The sequence below is a fragment of the Terrapene carolina genome, unplaced genomic scaffold (genome assembly GCF_002925995.2).
Source record: "Terrapene carolina triunguis isolate 2854851 unplaced genomic scaffold, T_m_triunguis-2.0 Scaffold210, whole genome shotgun sequence".
NCBI lineage: Eukaryota > Metazoa > Chordata > Testudines > Emydidae > Terrapene > Terrapene triunguis.
In genome coordinates, this window is record NW_020664561.1 from 39,645,614 (window position 1) to 39,664,407 (window position 18,794).

At 40.2% G+C, this 18,794-nt stretch overlaps 1 protein-coding gene across 1 annotated transcript in view; it reads left to right on the top strand.

Moving 5' to 3' along the window:
- The window catches only part of LOC113407190 (collagen alpha-1(XXIV) chain-like), a 238,741-nt gene that overhangs the window by 78,830 nt on the left and 141,117 nt on the right, over positions 1–18,794 (top strand). Inside the window, exons 13-17 of the mRNA XM_026655329.1 lie at positions 4,438–4,491; positions 7,227–7,271; positions 17,397–17,450; positions 17,552–17,596; positions 17,964–18,017. Of these exons, the coding sequence (XP_026511114.1) occupies positions 4,438–4,491; positions 7,227–7,271; positions 17,397–17,450; positions 17,552–17,596; positions 17,964–18,017 (252 nt within the window). The remainder of the gene's footprint in view (positions 1–4,437; positions 4,492–7,226; positions 7,272–17,396; positions 17,451–17,551; positions 17,597–17,963; positions 18,018–18,794) is intronic.

Consider the following 18,794-nt stretch of genomic DNA (forward strand, 5'->3'; position numbering starts at 1 on the left):
TGAAGGCACCTGACCTCTGGTTCTCAAGGTGGTATAATGTCTTGATCTCACTAGACTGCTCCTAGCTACACAACTAGCAGAAGTGGTGAGAAATTAATTTTCCATCTTCAGCTAGTCATGTATTGCACCCATCCCGCTCTAGTGAGGACTCTTTACCATAGAGATCCGTCTTCAAATAGTTTAACACATGGCAGTCCACTGTTTTAGTAACAGAGATCAATGAGAGCACATCAGGCCAGTGCTCTGCACATACCGTTGGCTTTCTACTTAATGCCAGATCTATTTCTTGATCCTGAAATCAGTTCCAAGACCTTTGTCCTCATCTTTAAAGCACCTATTGGGCTAAGGTTTAGTTAGCATAAGGCCCCATCCGTCAAAACACTTCAGTAGGTACTTAGCTCTAGGTACTTTGTTGGATCAGGACCATAGAATGCCTCTTTCCCCAGATCCAACCCAACGGCCTCAGGGTGAATATCTCAAGAGGTTGGAGCAGGATGCTCTCACCAAAGGAATCTTGGCTGTGGAATTCCCCAGTGTCAGAGAGATGAATCCTAGCCTTACGATTCAGGGTGAAATGCAAGACTCATCTTTGTGCAAACTTTCCATCAATAACAATGAAGGGAAAGAATGGCCAGCCTGGCACCATTACTTTTGGAAGAAGGGCAAATCCCAGATATGATCGCATTTTGGAAAGCAGCCTAAAACTTGAGAGGTGAAGATCAGGGGCTTCTTTTAGGGTAGTTCTTTTAATTTTTAACATAGCTCTAGACACCATGGTGATGGATGCTTTAAAATGCTGGTAAATAATTGTGCTTGCCATCATTTTGTTTACTGTCCAGATGGCATTTAATATACTATAGCAAACATCTGACATGAAAATCATCTCTTTGGGATTCAAAATGCTACCAATTAGCAGACTAGTTGGATAGTTATTAGTATTTATAATATCTTTGGCATATTTGAAATGGAACAAAATATTCAATTGACTGAATTCCTTATTATAAATATTAGAGAGTCTGAAATTGCCTGCATTTTAAATCAGTTGGATGTACAGTATGTTTTAAAGAAAATATTCTGTATTCAAGGGGCATGTGTCCCATTTCTTTCCATATTAAGTATGTAATATGAAATCTGGCCACTTCTATATTATTATATTACCTGTCTTGTTATATATGCTGCACAGTATTTCACATATACTACTTTGAGCACATTTATTGGGAATGTACTATATAGGATTAGTTACAACAGGGATTGGCAACCTTGAGCACGCAGCCTGTCAGGGAAATCCACTGGTGGGCCGGGACAGTTTGTTTACCTGCAGCATCCGCAGGTTTGGCCGATCGCAGCTCCCACTGGCTGCGGTTCGCCGTTCCGGGCTAATGAGAGCTGCGGGAAGCGGTGTGGGCCAAAGGATGTGCTGGCTGCTGCTTCCTGCAGCTCCTATGCAACCGTCCATTCAATCTGACCTGTCTTTCTCCTTTTCATAATTGATATTTTATTATTTCTGTTAAAAATACAATGTTCGTTCATTGTAATGATTACAATTCAAAAGTCAGCACATGAATTAGAATGAATAAATCAATTTAATTCACATTATGATGAAAATATGAGGAATTATGAGCCTAGTAACTTATTGCAAGATGCTATATAGACTATTAATGGTACATTCACAGAGGAATAGGAGTGGGACATATTCTTGTCCACAGTGAAAACTGACTGGAACAAAATAAGACAAGACTGAAAAGAACAAGACAAAGTATAAGTAAATAAGACCAAACCAGACAATACAAGACAAAACAATACTAGCTGGAACAACTCTAGTTCAATGGTTGTGGAGGAGAGGAGAGTTATACAAGATAATTTTCCCTTATTATTTAGTTAAACTCCAGTTCTTATGATGACACCAAGGTAAAAGACTAATAGTTCTGATTAAAGAAAAACATGGCTGAGATATCCAGAGGTATTTTGCATTACAGGGCAAACTTCCCACCTCCCCACTGCAACTGTTAAGGTTCCTGCAGTTCCTCGCCTGTGGTCCCTGTTTATCCATTGTTAGGCACCTCTCTCCCCCTTCCCAGCTTTTAACTAAAGATATTTAGCTCTGCTAAATCATGAGCTAGACAACCTAACGAAGGAAGGTTGAAAGGGCTAAACTAATAGTATGTGTGACCTGAGGCACTTCTGAGCATGGCCCACTGGAGGTGAAAGGTTAGTAACTTAACCTACTATTGCAGCTATACAGAGCGAAAACTATAACCTTGAAAACACCTGAGAGCAGAAAAGGTAATATTTATGAAATAATTATATGCAGGATGAAAGAAACTGCTCCCTCCAGTCGGTGGGAATGGAAGGGTGGTTCCAGTTAATGTGAGTTAACTAGTTGTGAATTCTAACATGCACACTCACAAATATTTGTAAATCTCCGTGCAAACACTCCCAAAAGTATGTTCTGGATCCTAGCTTATCCTGGGGCTCAGCCTAGGGCAGTAGTTCTCAACCTGTGGCCCAGTCAGCACACAGCTGCGGCCGATGTGACATCCTCAGGGCCATACAGGTAGTACTGGATGCAACCCACATAACAAATTGTGGAGAACCACTGACCTAGGGTGAACCATGACTAGGAACAAATGTTTATCTCCTGGAACAAACTATTGTGGAATATCTACAATACACTAGAATTTACAATTGTGTTAGTGAACTTGAATTACTTGAGCTAAATCATGTTGCTGAAGTTGCAGTATGAACAAGACAAACCCTATGAGAATGCACTGAGAAGGTTAAGGATGGATCAGAGCAATTGTGGAGGGATGGCCAGTAAGTCCATAAATGGTGTTAATCCACTGTCTGAAACACCTGTGAGGGTGGAAAGGAAACATAGCAAACTGTGTCCTCTAGTACAGTCTAAAAATACTATGCTAGCAACTATGAACTGTCCATTCAAATACCATGTTCCCTACTTTTAGGATGTCTTGGCAAATGTAGCACAAAATTACATTGGAATTTTACAGCTGTATCACAAGCTCATATGTCCAGGATCATTCTTGGCTCTCTTACAGCCCTGGTGCTTGCAAGATATTTTATTCCCATACTATCTATATGTAAGATTTTTTTTTCCTGGCTGTAGTAGCTTGCATTTTTCCAAGCAGAATCCCCTCCCAATTTAGTATCATCTGCAATTTCATTGGTGTGCTGTTTTACTACCTCTTCTAGATTATTAAGAAATGTGTTAAATCAGACTGGTCCTAGCAGTGCTCTGCATAGTTCTCCACTACACACCTTCCCTCCAACTTAATATATTGGCATTGATCACTACATTTTTTGTGCTCTTGTTTACATCAGAATTGTGCTGCTCTTGTGGGCATTAACTTTTGTGCACCACCGCACTGAATCCACTCTCTCCCACATGTGGCTTTTCCAGTTGGTTAGTGAGCATTTGATAGGGATATTAAATCAATAGGAATTAAAATAATTCAGTCAATTCGTGCTTCCTTTCCAGGGGCAACATCTGGTGAAGTAAAATAGGATCCTTAATAGGGAGCAAGAAAGATCGTGATTCCAGGAAGGCAGGACTACAAGTCCTGCAGCCCAAGGCAACAATGCTAATTTTGGCTCAAAGTTGAAATTTCACTTGTCCAATCAGATTCCAGGTGCATCCTGGTGACTACATAGCATCACTACCCCAATAACTAAACTCTGAAGTCAACACTCTGCTAAGATGATTGATGAAATTCATACCTCATTTGGTGGTGGTGTTTCAGTCTCTAGCTGCAGACTCAACCAGGCAAGCATGCATTAGTTTACATTGGCAAAGATAACTTTGCATACAGAATGATTAGAAAATGAAGGTTTAATTCTGAGCAGCGCTGAGTCCCTCATATTGGTCATTGATTGTAATGCACATTTGTCATATTGAGTTTTCATCCATAAATATTAAAAAACAGGGTTAGGTAAATACTATAGGGTATGGGGAAGATGTGATCTTGTAGTAAAGGCACGGAACTGGGTATCCGAAGACCCCAAACAAACATTCCAATGGGCACTTGCATAGTATCGACCTAATAAGGGCTCAGTAAGAGGATAATGTCAAATTCTTGCAACTCAAAATGTCATCCAAAAAATCTTCTCACATCTTTCTTGGATGGGATTTTGGAGAAAGACAATGAAATGTGTTTTGAATTCTGCAGCTGAAATCGTTTATTTTCTCCCCTTCTTCCTAATATCATCTTACTTTCTAGTACCTTTGATCAATTTGGGCTGGGGTTTTCAAAGGAACCTATAGGATTTAGATGTCCAAATTCCAGCTTTGGATAAGAAAGGACAAGTCATTCATTCTTGCCAAATTTCTTACACATTCGTACCCATTTCCAAGTGTAATGTGAAGAATAATATCCGGTGTGTGCTGTGATTCTAACACTGTTACCTCTCTTTTGTTACCAGGGTTTTCCAGGTGACTTTGGAAACAGAGGCCCTCCTGGCGCAGATGGGAGTCCTGTAAGTGTCAAATTGTGTGTGTGACTTTGCAATTTACAATATGATGGTATTAAAATGTGTCCTTGATAAAACCTGTCCAAAAACCAAACAAACCCCTTGAAAAGAAGGAGAGATTCAATGAAGTCCACTAGAAATTTGCTATTGCTCTTGATTTTACATTGAAGGTGCTCAGATAAGCTAGAGAGTTTCTGAAAGCTGCTGAATGTGGCCAGCTCCCATTAGGAGCTGCAGATGCTCAGCACCTTTCAGGATCAAACTCTTGCCTGTTTAAGCTAACTAAAGAAATCTGCATCCTTGCTAAAATTCTTAGTGACTAGGGCCCTAGGACATGACCTTGCATTGATATGATTAAACTACAGTTCCAGGGTCTCTTAAAAAGGGGATATTCTGAAGTTGTTTCTTAGGAAACTGGCTTTAGTATGTTCAGGTGTTTACTAGCTTTGAACTATTACTGAATAAGCTTCTGGACCTGTCTTTTCCTCATCTGTCTTTTTTAGTAACTCAGCATTAGTAGGGCAGCTGCTCTTTCTTTGGCAACACCTCTTCAGAATAAAGTGCTCTGATGATGCAGTAATCAAAACATGTGACAGTCATCATGTCATTGTTTCAGTACTGACTTCAAAGGAGCCTCTCTCTTGCCCTGTTCTTAGTTGACTCTGTCTGCAGCTCTTAGCTTTGGATTCCCCTGGCGTGGAGGAGCCCCCCATAGATGTAGAGCTAGTTCCTCCACCACTCTTCCCATGGTCCCTGACACAATGAACAGGGAGTAGGAGTCACCAGATTGCAGCTGTTCTCAGCTGATGGATGTTCCCTTGGGAAAGATGGGCAGTTAGTGCCTGCGGGCTACTCTAACCTGGATGGGGGCCAGGAGCTGGGCGAAGAACCAGGGAACAGTAACAAAATCTCTGAGGATGACCCCTCCTCTGCTGCACCAACTGGAAACTCTTTAAAGTTTTGCTGGTGCCTTGATTGCCCAGTGGCACCAGGATTTTGGCACTCAGTAATGTATTCGGCATTTCTGATCTCTGGAATGAAGCTCGCCAAGGGGTTAAGTAATATAATATCTTTCACTTCTGTGGAACTTTTCATCTTGAAAGAACTCAAAGGGCTTTATTAGTGTAACCAACTGCTGTACAAATTATACACAAGGGTCAGTTCGTTCTGCCCCTCTCCAAAGCAGATGCGTTCTTTCCACCAGAACTGAAGGGGAAGAGCAACACTTTAATAGAGACAAACTCAGCAAGTCTAGGTCCTAAATTACAGACTTAAACATTACAAAGAACTGCATTTTAGCACCACACATTTGAAAATGAGTTTCTTCTAATCTAGCAAGACAGCTGCTGCTATCACAGCCTCTTCAAATAGCCAGCAAAAAACCCACCCTGCAGGGCTGGTTCAGGCAAGGTGCCAAGTCTGCAGCTGCAGGGGGCTGGAGGTCAGGTTGCAAATCTAATGTGATATTTACTGAGCGTACTCTAGTGCTGATGATGTGGAGCAGGAGCTACTGCTACTGCATGCTGACTGGGAGTTCTGTGGCGATAAGAGCTAGAGGTCCCTGGAGACTCAGGAAGTCTCCCCCGTTATCTCAGCTCTGGCTGGGACAAATCATACTCTTCACATCCCAGCCTCCTTCTGTTTACCAGGATTATTCCATCCCTGTTTTCATGCTTCCCTCCCTAGCCCTTAATCATGTACATGTTACATTCCCCATCCACAGCCCATGCAGAATAGAACCCTCCCAGCTGGTACGACAGAGGAGTTTGGGGCTGGTGGATGGGTGGCTGGCAGAGAAGGAAGAAGTTACCCTTTAAATCTTTTGGTCTCACAGCTGGAAAGCCCAAACAATAGCTTCACAGTGGGCCCAAATTTGCTTTCATTCGCCCCACCTCCAACATTAGGATGTGGAGGGACGCAGTGAGCCCCTGACATAATTTCTATCACCTGGTTGGCCATATGGTAATTAAGCTGCATAGAGTCTGAGCCTGGAAGGAGGTAGACCTGGGTGGCTAAAGGGGGGAGCATAGAGATTGCAGTCTTTGAGGCTGGGTAACCCATAAGGTTCATAGCACCTTTGAGATTCTGCAGCCACAGAGTTTAATTTGGGCAGGAAAGAGCCAGTAGTTTGTTTAAATTGCTAAAAAAGTTTGAAGTAATTTATTTTCTGAAACTTATTAAAAAATATTCTCCAGCTGTGAAAGAAAGAATAATTATAATGAACTCTCTGTTCACTTCAGATGTGCACTAAAATTTGAATCAGTTTTAGATATACATAAACAATTGCCCATAAAGAGAACATTGCCTTTCAAGGCAGTCTGCAAAGAAATACATTTTTAAATGGAGCTTGGGCCTTTTTTTGGCTTCCCTGTTATAGATAAAAGGAGCCTGACATGCTGTGTCTCCCCCCCCACCCCCCAAAAAATAGTTTCCCATTCCCTCTTTTGTTTTCCCCCTTAAAGTAGCAGGAATGTCAAGTCTGATCTTCCCTGGTTTTAAAGGCAGGATTTCATTTCTCACGTCATGTTTATTATGGGTTCTCTTACCTTGATAAAGAGGCTTTTAGCACATACATTCTTTATGCACAATGTTAGTCAGTCATCTTTCAGGTCCTATTCATACATCAGAGATAAGCCAGAATTCCAATTTCTTTTTCTTTGCAGATCACCTTTCATTACCTGTGGGGGTGTATTAAAATATTAAAGTTCTGATTGTTTCATATACTCTTTCTTTCTTTAAAGGGAGTTGTTGGTGGCGTTGGGCCTCCTGGATTTCCTGGGCTGAGAGTGAGTGTAACTTTTTCCCATTTATTTGAACTTCTTTAAAATATTTACATTTTGTCTCTGTGTCCAGAATCCTAATAATAAATCTCAAAACTAAGAGATTCTGGGGTTGTTATTTAAATCTAACCTTATTTTAATGAATTGCTCTGGTCATTCTAATAAAATATTTTTACAACATTGCTCTTCCATCATTAGAGTTTGAACATTTGTATACTTAATAACATAAATCCAGTCTCAGCAGATCATAATTTTGTTTGAAACAGCTCAGCTTGCCAGTTTATTCCCTCTAAGTCATTTTGACTTTGCTGTTAGGTGCAATATTTTCCACATACAATATAGTTAAGGTGTATAGTCCCAATTCATCGCTGGTGTAAATCCATTGTGTTCGGGGCAGAATTTGGCCTGATATAGAATCATAGAAATATAGGGCTGGGTGGGGCCTTGAGAGGTCACCTATTCCAATGGTTCTCAACCAGGGGTACAGTCAGTACAAACTAAAATTTCATACAGACAAGTACTTGTTTATACTGCTCTATATACAATACACTGAAATGTAAGTACAATATTTATATTCCAATTGATTTATTATATAAATTATATGGAAAAATGAGAAAGTAAGTAATTTTTCAGTACTAGTGTGCTGTGACACGTTTGTATTTTATGTCTGATTTTGTAAGCAAGTAATTTTGACATGAGGTGTAACTTGGGGGTGCGCAAGCGATATCAAACTCCTGAAAGGGGTAGAGTAGTCTGGAAAGGATGACAAAAACTGACCTATTCCATCCCTCTATGCTGAGTCAGGACCTAGCCCATCCCTGACAGATGTTTGTCTAACCCAGGGGTCGGCAACCTTTCAAAAGTGGTGGGCCGAGTCTTCATTTATTCACTCTAATTTAAGGTTTCGCGTGCCAGTAATACATTTTAACGTTTTTAGAAGGTCTCTTTCTATAAATCTATAACATATAACTAAATTATTGTTGTATGTAAAGTAAATAAGATCTTCAAAATGTTTAAGAAGCTTCATTTACAATAAAATTAAAATGCAGAGCCCCCCAGACCGGTGGCCAGGACCCGGGCAGTGTGAGTGCCACTGAAAATCAGCTCACGTGCCACCTTCGGCACACGTGCCATAGGTTGCCTACCCCTGGTCTAACCTGTTTTTAAAAACCTTCAATGATAGGGATTGCACAACCTCTCTTAATCTGTTCCAGTGTTTCACTATCCTTATAATTAGAAAGCTTTTCCTAATATCTAAAAAAAAAAAAAAATCACCCTGGCTGCAGATCTAGCCAATTACTTCTTGTCCTACCTTCAGTGGACATGGAAGACAATTGATCATGGTCCTCTTTATAACAGCCCTCAATGTATTTGGACTGTTATCAGGTTCCCATTTCAGTCTTCTTTTCTCAAAACTAAACATACTTTAAATATGTCTAAAAGCTGAATCTCACACTGCTGTTTCCTGTGTCCCCCTCAAAATGTTCTATTTTTATATATGCTATTAGTAAATGACTTTTTACAATAAGTCATCACCTGAATGACCAGATGATGATTAAGCTGCCTTGCAGATGATAATGCATATAATGCAGATGTGGCCAAATTCTAGTTATACAAATGTAACCCCATCAAGGAAGCATGTGTCCAATGACATAGGGAAGGATAGGAGAGAGAGATCCTGGAGGCCAAATTTAGGCTGCTAGGTAAGAGATTGAAGTCCAGGACCTCCATGGTAGCATTCTCTGAAATGCTTCCAGTTTCATGCGCAGAGACTATTAAAATAAAAAACTCAATAATAATGCAGGATTTCAGCTATCCCCATATTGACTGGGTACATATCACCTCAGGAAGGCATGCAGACATAAAGTTTCTTGACACCTTAAATGACTGCTTCTTGGAGCAGCTTGTCCTGGAACCCACAAGAGGAGAGGCAATTCTTGATTTAGTCCTAAGTGGAGCACAGGATCAGGTCCAAGAGGTGAATATAGCTGGATCGCTTGGTAATAGTGACCATAATATAATTAAATTTAACATCCCTGTGGTGGGGAAAACTCCACAGCAGCCCAGTACTGTAGCATTTAATTTCAGAAAGGGGAACTACACAAAAATGAGGAGGTTAGTTAAACAGAAATTAAAAGCTACAGCACCAAAAGTAAAATCCCTGCAAGCTGAATGGAAACTTTTTAAAGACACCATAATAGAGGCTCAACTTAAATGTATAACCCAAATTAAAAAACACAGTAAGAGAACTATGTTCTGAAGGCCAAGACTATAACAGGGTTCAAAAAGGAATTAGATAAATTCATGGAGGATGGGTCCATCAATGGCTATTAGCCAGGATGGGCAGGGATGGTGTCCCTAGCCTCTGTTTGCCAGAAGCTGGGAATGGGTGACAGGGGATGGGTCACTTGATGATTACCTGTTCTGTTCATTCCCCCTGGGGCACCTGGCATTGGTCATTGTTGGAAGACAGGATACTGGGCTAGATGGACCTTTGGTCTGACCCAGTATGGCCGTTCTTATGTCTTCATCCTCCTCTAGTAGCTGGCCCACACAAGAGGTTATGCTTTCAGCTAATGTACTTATTCCTTCAGCAGTTCTCAAACTGTGGGTTGGGACCCCAAAGTGGGTCATGACCCCATTTTAATGGGGTCATCAGGGCTGGCGTTAGACTTGCTGGGGCCCGGTGCCAAAGCCCAAGCCCCGCTGCCCAAGGCCAAAGTCAAAGTCCAAGCCCTACTGCCCAGGGCTGAAGCCCGAGGGCTGAAGCCCTGGGCAGTGAGGCCAGGCTTCGGCTTCAGTCCTGGGCAGTGTGGCTCAGGTTACAAGCCCCAGCCTGGACTGATGCCCTTGGGCTTTGGCCCCCCAACCCCACCCAGGGAAGTGGGGCTTGGGCTTTGGCTTTAGGGTGGCAGGGCTCACGCAGGCTCAGGCTTCGGTCTCCCCTCCTGGGGTCATGCAGTAATTTTTATTGTCAGAAGTGGGTCGCAGTGCAATGAAGTTTGAGAACTGCTAGCTCAAGAAATAGTATCTAATGCTTTTCAACAGTGAAGGACGTGGGTTCGAATCCTGCCATCAGCTCTGGTAGGATCAGTTACCCAAGTATATTAATGGTATATAACTATGTGGGGAATGTGGCATGTTCACAGTTTTAGTTAGGAAAGTTCTGATTGCTTCCAGTTTTTGAGCTTTAAAGATGTAAAAAAAATTTTTGGTATTTTTGTTTCTTCTCAGTAAGGGTCATGTGAAGTTTCATTTGAAGTAGGATATAGTTGAGGCCCAGTGTTGTTATATTCTTTAAATGCTACTTTGTTGTTTATAACATAAAATAAAAAATTCCTTTAAAAGTAAGTTATCCTTTATTGATTTTTTGTTATTGCATTAGCCCAGACAAGACACATTTTCTTGGTAGATAAACCCATTGTGGAGTCAGAGCCTGATCATGAAAACACTTACGCATATGGATAATTTTACTCACATGAATTGTCCCATTTGAATCCATTGGATCACACCTGGGGTAAAGTTACTCATGTGCTTAAGTGTTAACAGTATTAGGAACTTCATTTGGATTACAGTTAGCTGTTCTCTTCCTTACCTTGGCCTCATCTGGAATTTTTCTTCAAAGACTCTAACAATTATATCAATCTGTATGTGTCTTATTAAGAAACCGTAATTTACTTATTGGGAAGTAACCTCTCGGCCCAGAGCTGCTAGGAATTTGCCAGGTCTGACTCAAGCTGTTAATTAAGGGTTGTTAAAATAGATGGAAGAGCCACTAATGGATGCATATAGTGTACTTGAGGGTAGGACACTCAAATTTCCTTGGTGGAGAGACATGTATCTGAAAAGATAGGTTGGAATTGGTGTTTCCATTGATACTGATCTAATGTTGCTAGGAACAAAACCTCCTAGCTGAGAATGAATGAGTTTGTGCAGTTATATTTTCCTTAGTGGAGCAGTAAAAATGGGGTGTAATAAGCATCCTGTCACCATGAATATAGAAGTGAGAAAACAGAGATGTTTAAGTGGAGAAGGCTTTTGCTAACAGATGCATTTGGAGGACAGTGAGGGTGAAGTTTGTAAAATTGGATTCAGAAGCTGTGAAACAGTTTTTGAGCTGTGGATCAATCACCAAAGTTTCTGCCATTTCTGGATCTGGATAATAGATTCTTACTTTACAAAATAAACATTTCTGCCTGTCTAGCAATATTTTTAGAAGTATTAGCCTAGTACTATCTTTGTTTTTACACTTTTTCTCTGTCTTGCTTTTGGTAAAATCACCAATTTAATTGAATCTCAGAACTGTTATTTGGGGCAGTCAGTGATGGGTGACTCATAGAGAAATTAAACTTTGACTTTGACGAGGCAAAGTCTGGAAGAGTAACGGTTTGAACACAAAGAAAATGTGATCGTCCCCAAACAGTCGTATGGAAAGCTGGTAGGGGGACAGTGTAGGCACAGGGTGAGCCAAATAATGTGAAAGCTTCTATTCATCACACCCCGTCACACAGTGTCTCATTCAATCTTCCATTTCCTGACCTCTATTCTTATCTTCTTTTTGTTTGTCCTTCCCTTTCCAATAATTTAATCTTATTAAGCATTGTATCATTATATTGCTGTTAAAAACGCAATAACAATTTTTAAAATGTTTAACCTAATTAAACCAACACAAACAGTAATGTGATGATAAGCTAATTTAGTGGGATTTCATGGTTTCCAGGGTACGGGACCCCCTCAGAACAGTAGATCTGTCACATTCTATGTGATAATGTTTGGTAAATTTAATCTTACCTGAAGTCTGGCCCTGATCCTGCAACTACATCTGTGTGGGTGCGTCCCTGTGCCCAGCATGGAGCCTTATATTTAGAGCTGGTTGAAAATTTTCAAAATTGCAAGATTTTGATGAAAAATGGTTGAGTGATGGTCAACATTTTCAACATTTTTTGTTGTTCATTTGCAACTGGCTCTAGTGGTGGTATGGTGATGTTTGTCATAAGATAATTGCTACTGTATTGTGACACCAAACCAGAAAGCATGTGCTCCATGGGTGGGTGGAGTATGGCTAGCAGGAGAGGCATGGCTACTTGGGTAGGTAAGAAAAGCCCCTGAATTTGGGAGCCCATCCCCAGTAGATAAGGGATAGCAGCTTTGTCTACTTGGCCTTATCCTCGCCATGTTCTGGAGTGGGGCTCCAGTAGCATAAGGTTTGTTTTCATGTGATGCCTCTTGGTGTGGCTTTCCCTCTCCTGCTATCCGTGCTCTGGATATGGGCTTCAGAAACTCAGGCTCTTCTGGGCTGGCACTGTGATACAAATGTAGTGCAGCAAGACTGCCAAAGCTTCCAAACGCAGTCTTACAGCTGGAATGGTTTGCATGCTTCCAAAACGTCAGGTATACAGGGTATGTATTCTACTGTGCTAAATAAATAAATAAAATCTGTGTTTCTAAATTATTGTCAGTAAAAGTAAGACAAGTTTTGACAGAAAATACTTAAACTAGCATTTCTACATTAACAGCTGCTTTTTTTTAGCTGCTGAAATGAGTAGGGAGAGGGAAAATATCCACATGTGGACAACTACATATAATCTGGTCTAAGGTGATCTATTCAGACTAGTGGTTCTTAGCAAAACTAAATTGATGGTGTAATTTGATTTTGCTCTCCAAGGCCGTAAGTGGTTTGAGGACTGGCTCTTGTAAATATTGTGGGCCTGATCCTCATTTGCACTAAGGCCCTTTTGCACAGCTCCGACAGTGTAAAGGGGCATTCAGGTAGATGTGCTCTATATTCCTGTAACTGACGCTCACTCAAAGTACAGAGGCCTTAGGGTAAATAAGAATTGGGACCTGCCTCTCTCTGCACAGGTGAGATCAGCTAAAGTGCTCTTGCTAAGAGTCTCCAGATCTGAAAGGTTGAGTGTTTGAGGCTGGGCCTTCTGAGTGGGGACCCTTGACTCTGTAATGCACTCTATAAGTCCAACAGAGCCAGAATTCGATCTTCAGAGTGTGTTGCAAAGCCTCTGTTTCCCCTACTGCTCCCCCCGAGAAGGTGGCGTTCCAGGATTTGAGATTTTCGTGGCATAGGGAGTTTCTTTGATCACTGGACACTTTCGTACGTGTGTGTGTGTGTGTGTTTACAGTTAATGCAAATATGCTGAAAAGCTGTGAAAGTGTGTACAGATTTAAAAATAGCCAAATCTGAAAACCAAACTATGATCTCCATTGAGTTTAGTCTTGTGTGTGGCAAATGTGCAGACAAAACATATGTGCAAAAGGATATATACCCTGCTTATGATAGGGAGCTATTGCTTCCCCAAAAGGTAATGGAGTAGTCAAGGTAGTGGGAAGCGAAGTGATGTGGTGCATTCCCATTGCAGCTGGGTAGGATCCTGTGAACATTTTGGTGGATTTCAAAGCTACCTTCCTCCAACAGAAATTTGAGCCAGGGCTGTGTTGGAAAATCTGCTTCTTTTGGAGGTTAATCCTCCTGGGTAGATAAACAGGCCTCACATGGTGACATTCCCTCTGGATTTCTGAACAGGGCTTTGGAACAACTTTAGAACAGATGGCCCCAGGGGAATCTATTGCAGGCTTTTAAATAAGTTCAGTGCATTGTGGAAAAGAACGTTGAGATCTATCATATTCGGTGCTGTGTGGATAGTCAGGCATTGCTGTCATAAAGCTCATTACTGTGTACCTCAATATCAAGTCTCAGTGCTGTATTTCAAGGTGCTCCTAGTAACACAGGGAATCCTCAAGGCTACAGTTTGTTTTTTGAAGGTGTATTTACAAGGGACCGTGCTCCTTTAAAGGGATGGTAGAAGGCTGGCTCTCCTGGGGTTCCCTCTATAGCATGGCCCCTTGCTATACTGCACCCACACCCTGAATGTAATTTATGGCTTAAAGGCTGCCATCTGACCCTCACTTTTTAACTCGGACGCTGTTCAGGCATACTCCCATTTGCTGTGAGGACTGAGTTAAAAAATAAAGACCTGAGCATTTGTCCCAAGGTGTTTAATATTTGCTATATTACATTATGTTGTGACATGATGCAATGTAGTACAGCAGATACCAATGCAACATTAATTCTAGCTGAAGCTGACAGTATTAGATCAAGTAATGTGTTTAATCTAATTATGTGCAAGATGAGAACTATGTACATTATTTTGTTTGTTCATAGAAGTGATGGTAAAGCAAGCACCTGGGGAGAGTTGATTTCAAGACATTTGTAAACACTTCCTGCCATTGTTTCTTTGGAAGTGTCAAAACTATTGCCAAGTACCAAATTCTGGTTGTCTGCATGATTCCGTCTGTCATGAATTACAAGGTCATGAGCCTTAGAAAGATGTAGACTTTGAGTAAACTTGCTACTGGAATTATCAGAGCACAGCTTTTCTATTTAGAAATAATAAAAATGATGAATTAACATTTCTTTTTCTTTTTTTAACAAGCTGGGACAAATTACCCTTTTCCTCCCTCAACATTCTGGAAACTGAATTTTTTCTCATTTTCAACCTTTTAGTAATGAGATAGAAGCATACTTTCCTCATTCTTTCTCACGAAACACGTAAATGTTGGATATCATGATTAGAGCATTACAAGCACTATTCTAATGGGGAAAATTGCAATTATATATTAGTATATATATTTCTTCAGACTTAAGGTGTGGTTCTGTCTGAAAAGTAACAGCTTAACAGATGTATACAGAGTCTTATCTGCTGACAAAAATAAGTTTGTATTTGCTTTTTCACTTCTGTTAGCTCTCTGGAGCCAACACACCAAGAGTGAGTTTTTATGCCTACTTGTGCATCCCCATCAGAACTCTTTATGAAGTTCCATTCAGCTACACCTATGCAAACCTACTGATGTCAATGAGGTTGCATGTGTCACTGAGGGTGTAATTTGAAGACAGTTGGTCTGCATATGTGATACTGACTAGGACTGTTATAATATTTCACCAACATTAAAAAAAAACCAAAACACAGTGAATGTTTTTTGTGGAATAAACCACGTGAATCACATACTAGGTTATTCACATAATAAGTATGTTTATTCTTCAAGCATCACAAGGTGCATGTGTTGTCTTAATGAAAACCTTGCAATTCTATAGGTAAAACAAATGAACACAATAGAGTCATCACTCCACTGTGTAGTTAAACTTCTCTTTTATTTTGCCTGATATTGATATGCTGTTTGCTCATTCAGCACCTATTATGATGATTCAGCCAAACCAACCAGTAAGTGCTAATACATACTCAATTGATGCTGGCAATTTAAAAAAATTGACAAAATTATTAATTTAGTTCTATTACCTGTGATTTTATTTCCACAGGTTCACACCATCTTGGTACAACAAACTGAGACAATCTCCTTCGCAAACATATTTTTGTTTGAGAAACTGTATCTTCAATTTTAAATGCTAGAAGAGTAGGAAGGAATTCAGATTTAAATTGCAACAGACTGTTTCTACTTCTTCTTGTTCTAGACTCAATCTATAAGCTTTTTATTTGGGATCAGTCATGGTACCTAAATAATGCAAAGGGTCCATAGTTTCTCTGAATAATTTTTCTGTTTTATTTTTGTGTAGTTCTAGTTCTTTGCTGTTAACTAGATCAAGCCAGATTCCCGTGGAGACTGTGACATTAGTGTCATCAAACTGTAATCTGTCACACCCATCTGAAACCTCCTTCTGTTGCTTTGGAAAGTGTGATGTCTCTCTGCAGAATCCCTTGTGTGAAATTCTGCTTTTTCAGTCAATGCCTTTCTTACTCTCAATGAATATTTATAGGACCACTAAGGCAGCTTAAATTAGTTTGCCTTGGTGCAGTATCCACAGCAAAAGCAGCACACTTCAGTCAAGAGCTCAGTCCTCTTGGCAGCAGCTACCATGGCAAAGCAACACTTCTAATCACTCATGGAAGCTGGATGCAGATGTAGAGAGACAGTTTTCCTGATAATTTTACCAGGGAGGCATCATTGGGAAGCTGAGTCGTCAATCTTCCTTTTTCAGTCAACTAACCATGAGGCTGTTGGTGGCTGCAGAAGGATTTTTGAACTTTCAAAATGTGTTATAGGGCTGTTTTAAGTACTGAATATATCAGCAGTGCAGGAGGCTGCACCTGGGAAGCTCTCTCATCTTCTCTGTTATTTCCGTTATTTCAGCAAATGATGAAAGACCTCATCCTCATACTTTTCTTTGCATTCTTGGATGGCATCTACAGCAACTGGGACACACCAGTTTGCCGTTTTCTTTTCAAATTGTAGAATCAATGGCAGGAAGCAGAAAAGCATTTTCCCCTGTATTGATGGTTGTAGCCATTATCAGATCATTTCTCAAGTTCATCTAACCATCGTGCATGAATATACTGTTGATTCTTTTAGTTTTACCTTTAATTTTTTCTCTGTTTCTTCTCTTGCAGCATCTAGTAGTGGAAGTGCAAGTTTAAATCACCTGGAGGAGTAGTGTAGTAATTAATTTGATATAGTTAACCTTTATTTACTGGTGAAGATGCATGAGAATGAAAGAACCCAGCTTGGCTGCTAGAGTTTAGGCTAAATGTGCACAGCTGGTATTTAGGAAAAATGCATCTTTTCACTTGTATATTGGGTATACTTGATATGGAAATCACTGAGATTCCTTTACAAGAGTCATGTTTCAAAGCAGAATAATTCATTTAAATCAAATTTGGTGCTGACCGAAAAGGGCTGGATTTGGCAGTCCCAGCATGGACTGAAGTTTTTATGTTTATGTACTGAACAGGTACAGACTGCAGTTACAATACAAGTGCAAGCTTTCTCACACTCCCCCACCAAATATGCATCTATCCTCTTCTGGGTGCATGACATTTAGGAATGAGGGGGTAGTTTAGTTCATGGTGCTGCTGCTGAGATAGAGGATGCCAGTAATGGTGGAGGTTTTGTGATCTGGATACTTGTCCATGAGTACCTGGATTTGCATCTCCAAACAGCAAACAGATGAAAACACTTTCAGTCACTGCCAACCTGGGCTGGAACGCAACCAATAACATAGAGGCAAAAGATACTTTATGGCATTTCCAGTTCCCTGAATCATTCAGGAAGTAGTCCCCCTGTAAGTAAAAGTTTAATGCAGTCATCTTATTTTCTGTTGTTTAGGGTGTTGTTGGGCCTGTGGGACCAAGTGGACCTTCTGGAATTCCTGGGCCTCTGGTATGGCGTTAAGCAAAACTCGCATTACCATTTGCCAATTGCCTTGACTATTTTTCAAATAATAGTCAAACATTGTTTGTTTGTTTTTTAATTTTTAATAGGGTCTTCCAGGGAGTCTGGGGCAGCCTGGAATGAAAGGTGATAAGGTGATCTAAATATTTCCATTCTCATAGAGATATATTACATTTAGACAGTCTTTCTCACATCTGTTTTGCAAAGCACCCCTTTTTCATGTTTTTCCTCTTTTGTTTTCTTTTTATCAAGCTATTGTGTGTGATTCTACAAACACTACTGGGCATAGCGCTGACTACCATGAATAGTGCTGTCAAGCGCAGTGTTAGTGATGTTTGCAGGATTGGGTTCTACAGTGGTTCACCATGCGCTGTCCTTAGAAAAACCATGTTATAGTTTTAAATACTGAACACTGATTTAAATCTTTCTGCTTTTGTGAGTCTGAAAAATACACCATGTAAGCTGCATATATATGTCTGTTTAAAATAATATGTTGTTTAGGGTGAACAAGGCATTGCAGGAGAGCCGGGAGAGCTGGGCTATCCAGGAGACAAGGTAAATTAAGACAGCACTCTTTTGACATATCTTCTGGTCTAATAATCCCAGTGGCCTTTTCTTCTTTTAAATTGCAGCAAGTAATTTACAATCAAATGGAATTCGGCGATATCAGTTGAATACCCCAGCACTATTTTATTTTCTGTACCATTATTTTAATTAATTTCTTTATGAAAATAATGATCAAAGGCATGTAAAATGTATGGGCCAAATTCTGGCTGCCTTGAGTGCACTTATGCTGTAAGAAGAGGGAGGACGGAGCAGTCTAATTCCCACCAAAACTCACGGAGAGCTTGTTATACAGGTCATTTGCAACAGAAGCCAATGAGCATCCTGGGGTGGAGCCTACATTTTTATCTGACCCAAAAAACCTGAAAACTGTGGTCAGCAGCCAGGCAAAAATGTGTTATCAGACAGCCCAGGATGCCCTGGGATATAATGAAAATGGTTAATAAACAAGCTTTTCACACCTATTTGAGTAATGGAATCTTTGGTAGGTAATCCATAACTCCTAAATTACCCAAAGGATTGTTTTTATAAAAATTCTAAGCTGATACGTTGTTATTGCAGTACAACTAATTAAAATAGCATAAACTAACTGAATTATTTTGCTGTAACATGAATGTAAGCGTTTCATTCAGATTCGCTCAATGGATTTGAAATTTGGTCTGAGTGTTGAGCTGATATTTAATTAATTTTGCACAAGTGAGAAAGCGTAACCAGTTTTTTACTACATGCAATGTTATAAATAATTTTCCACAATAATATTTAATAGCT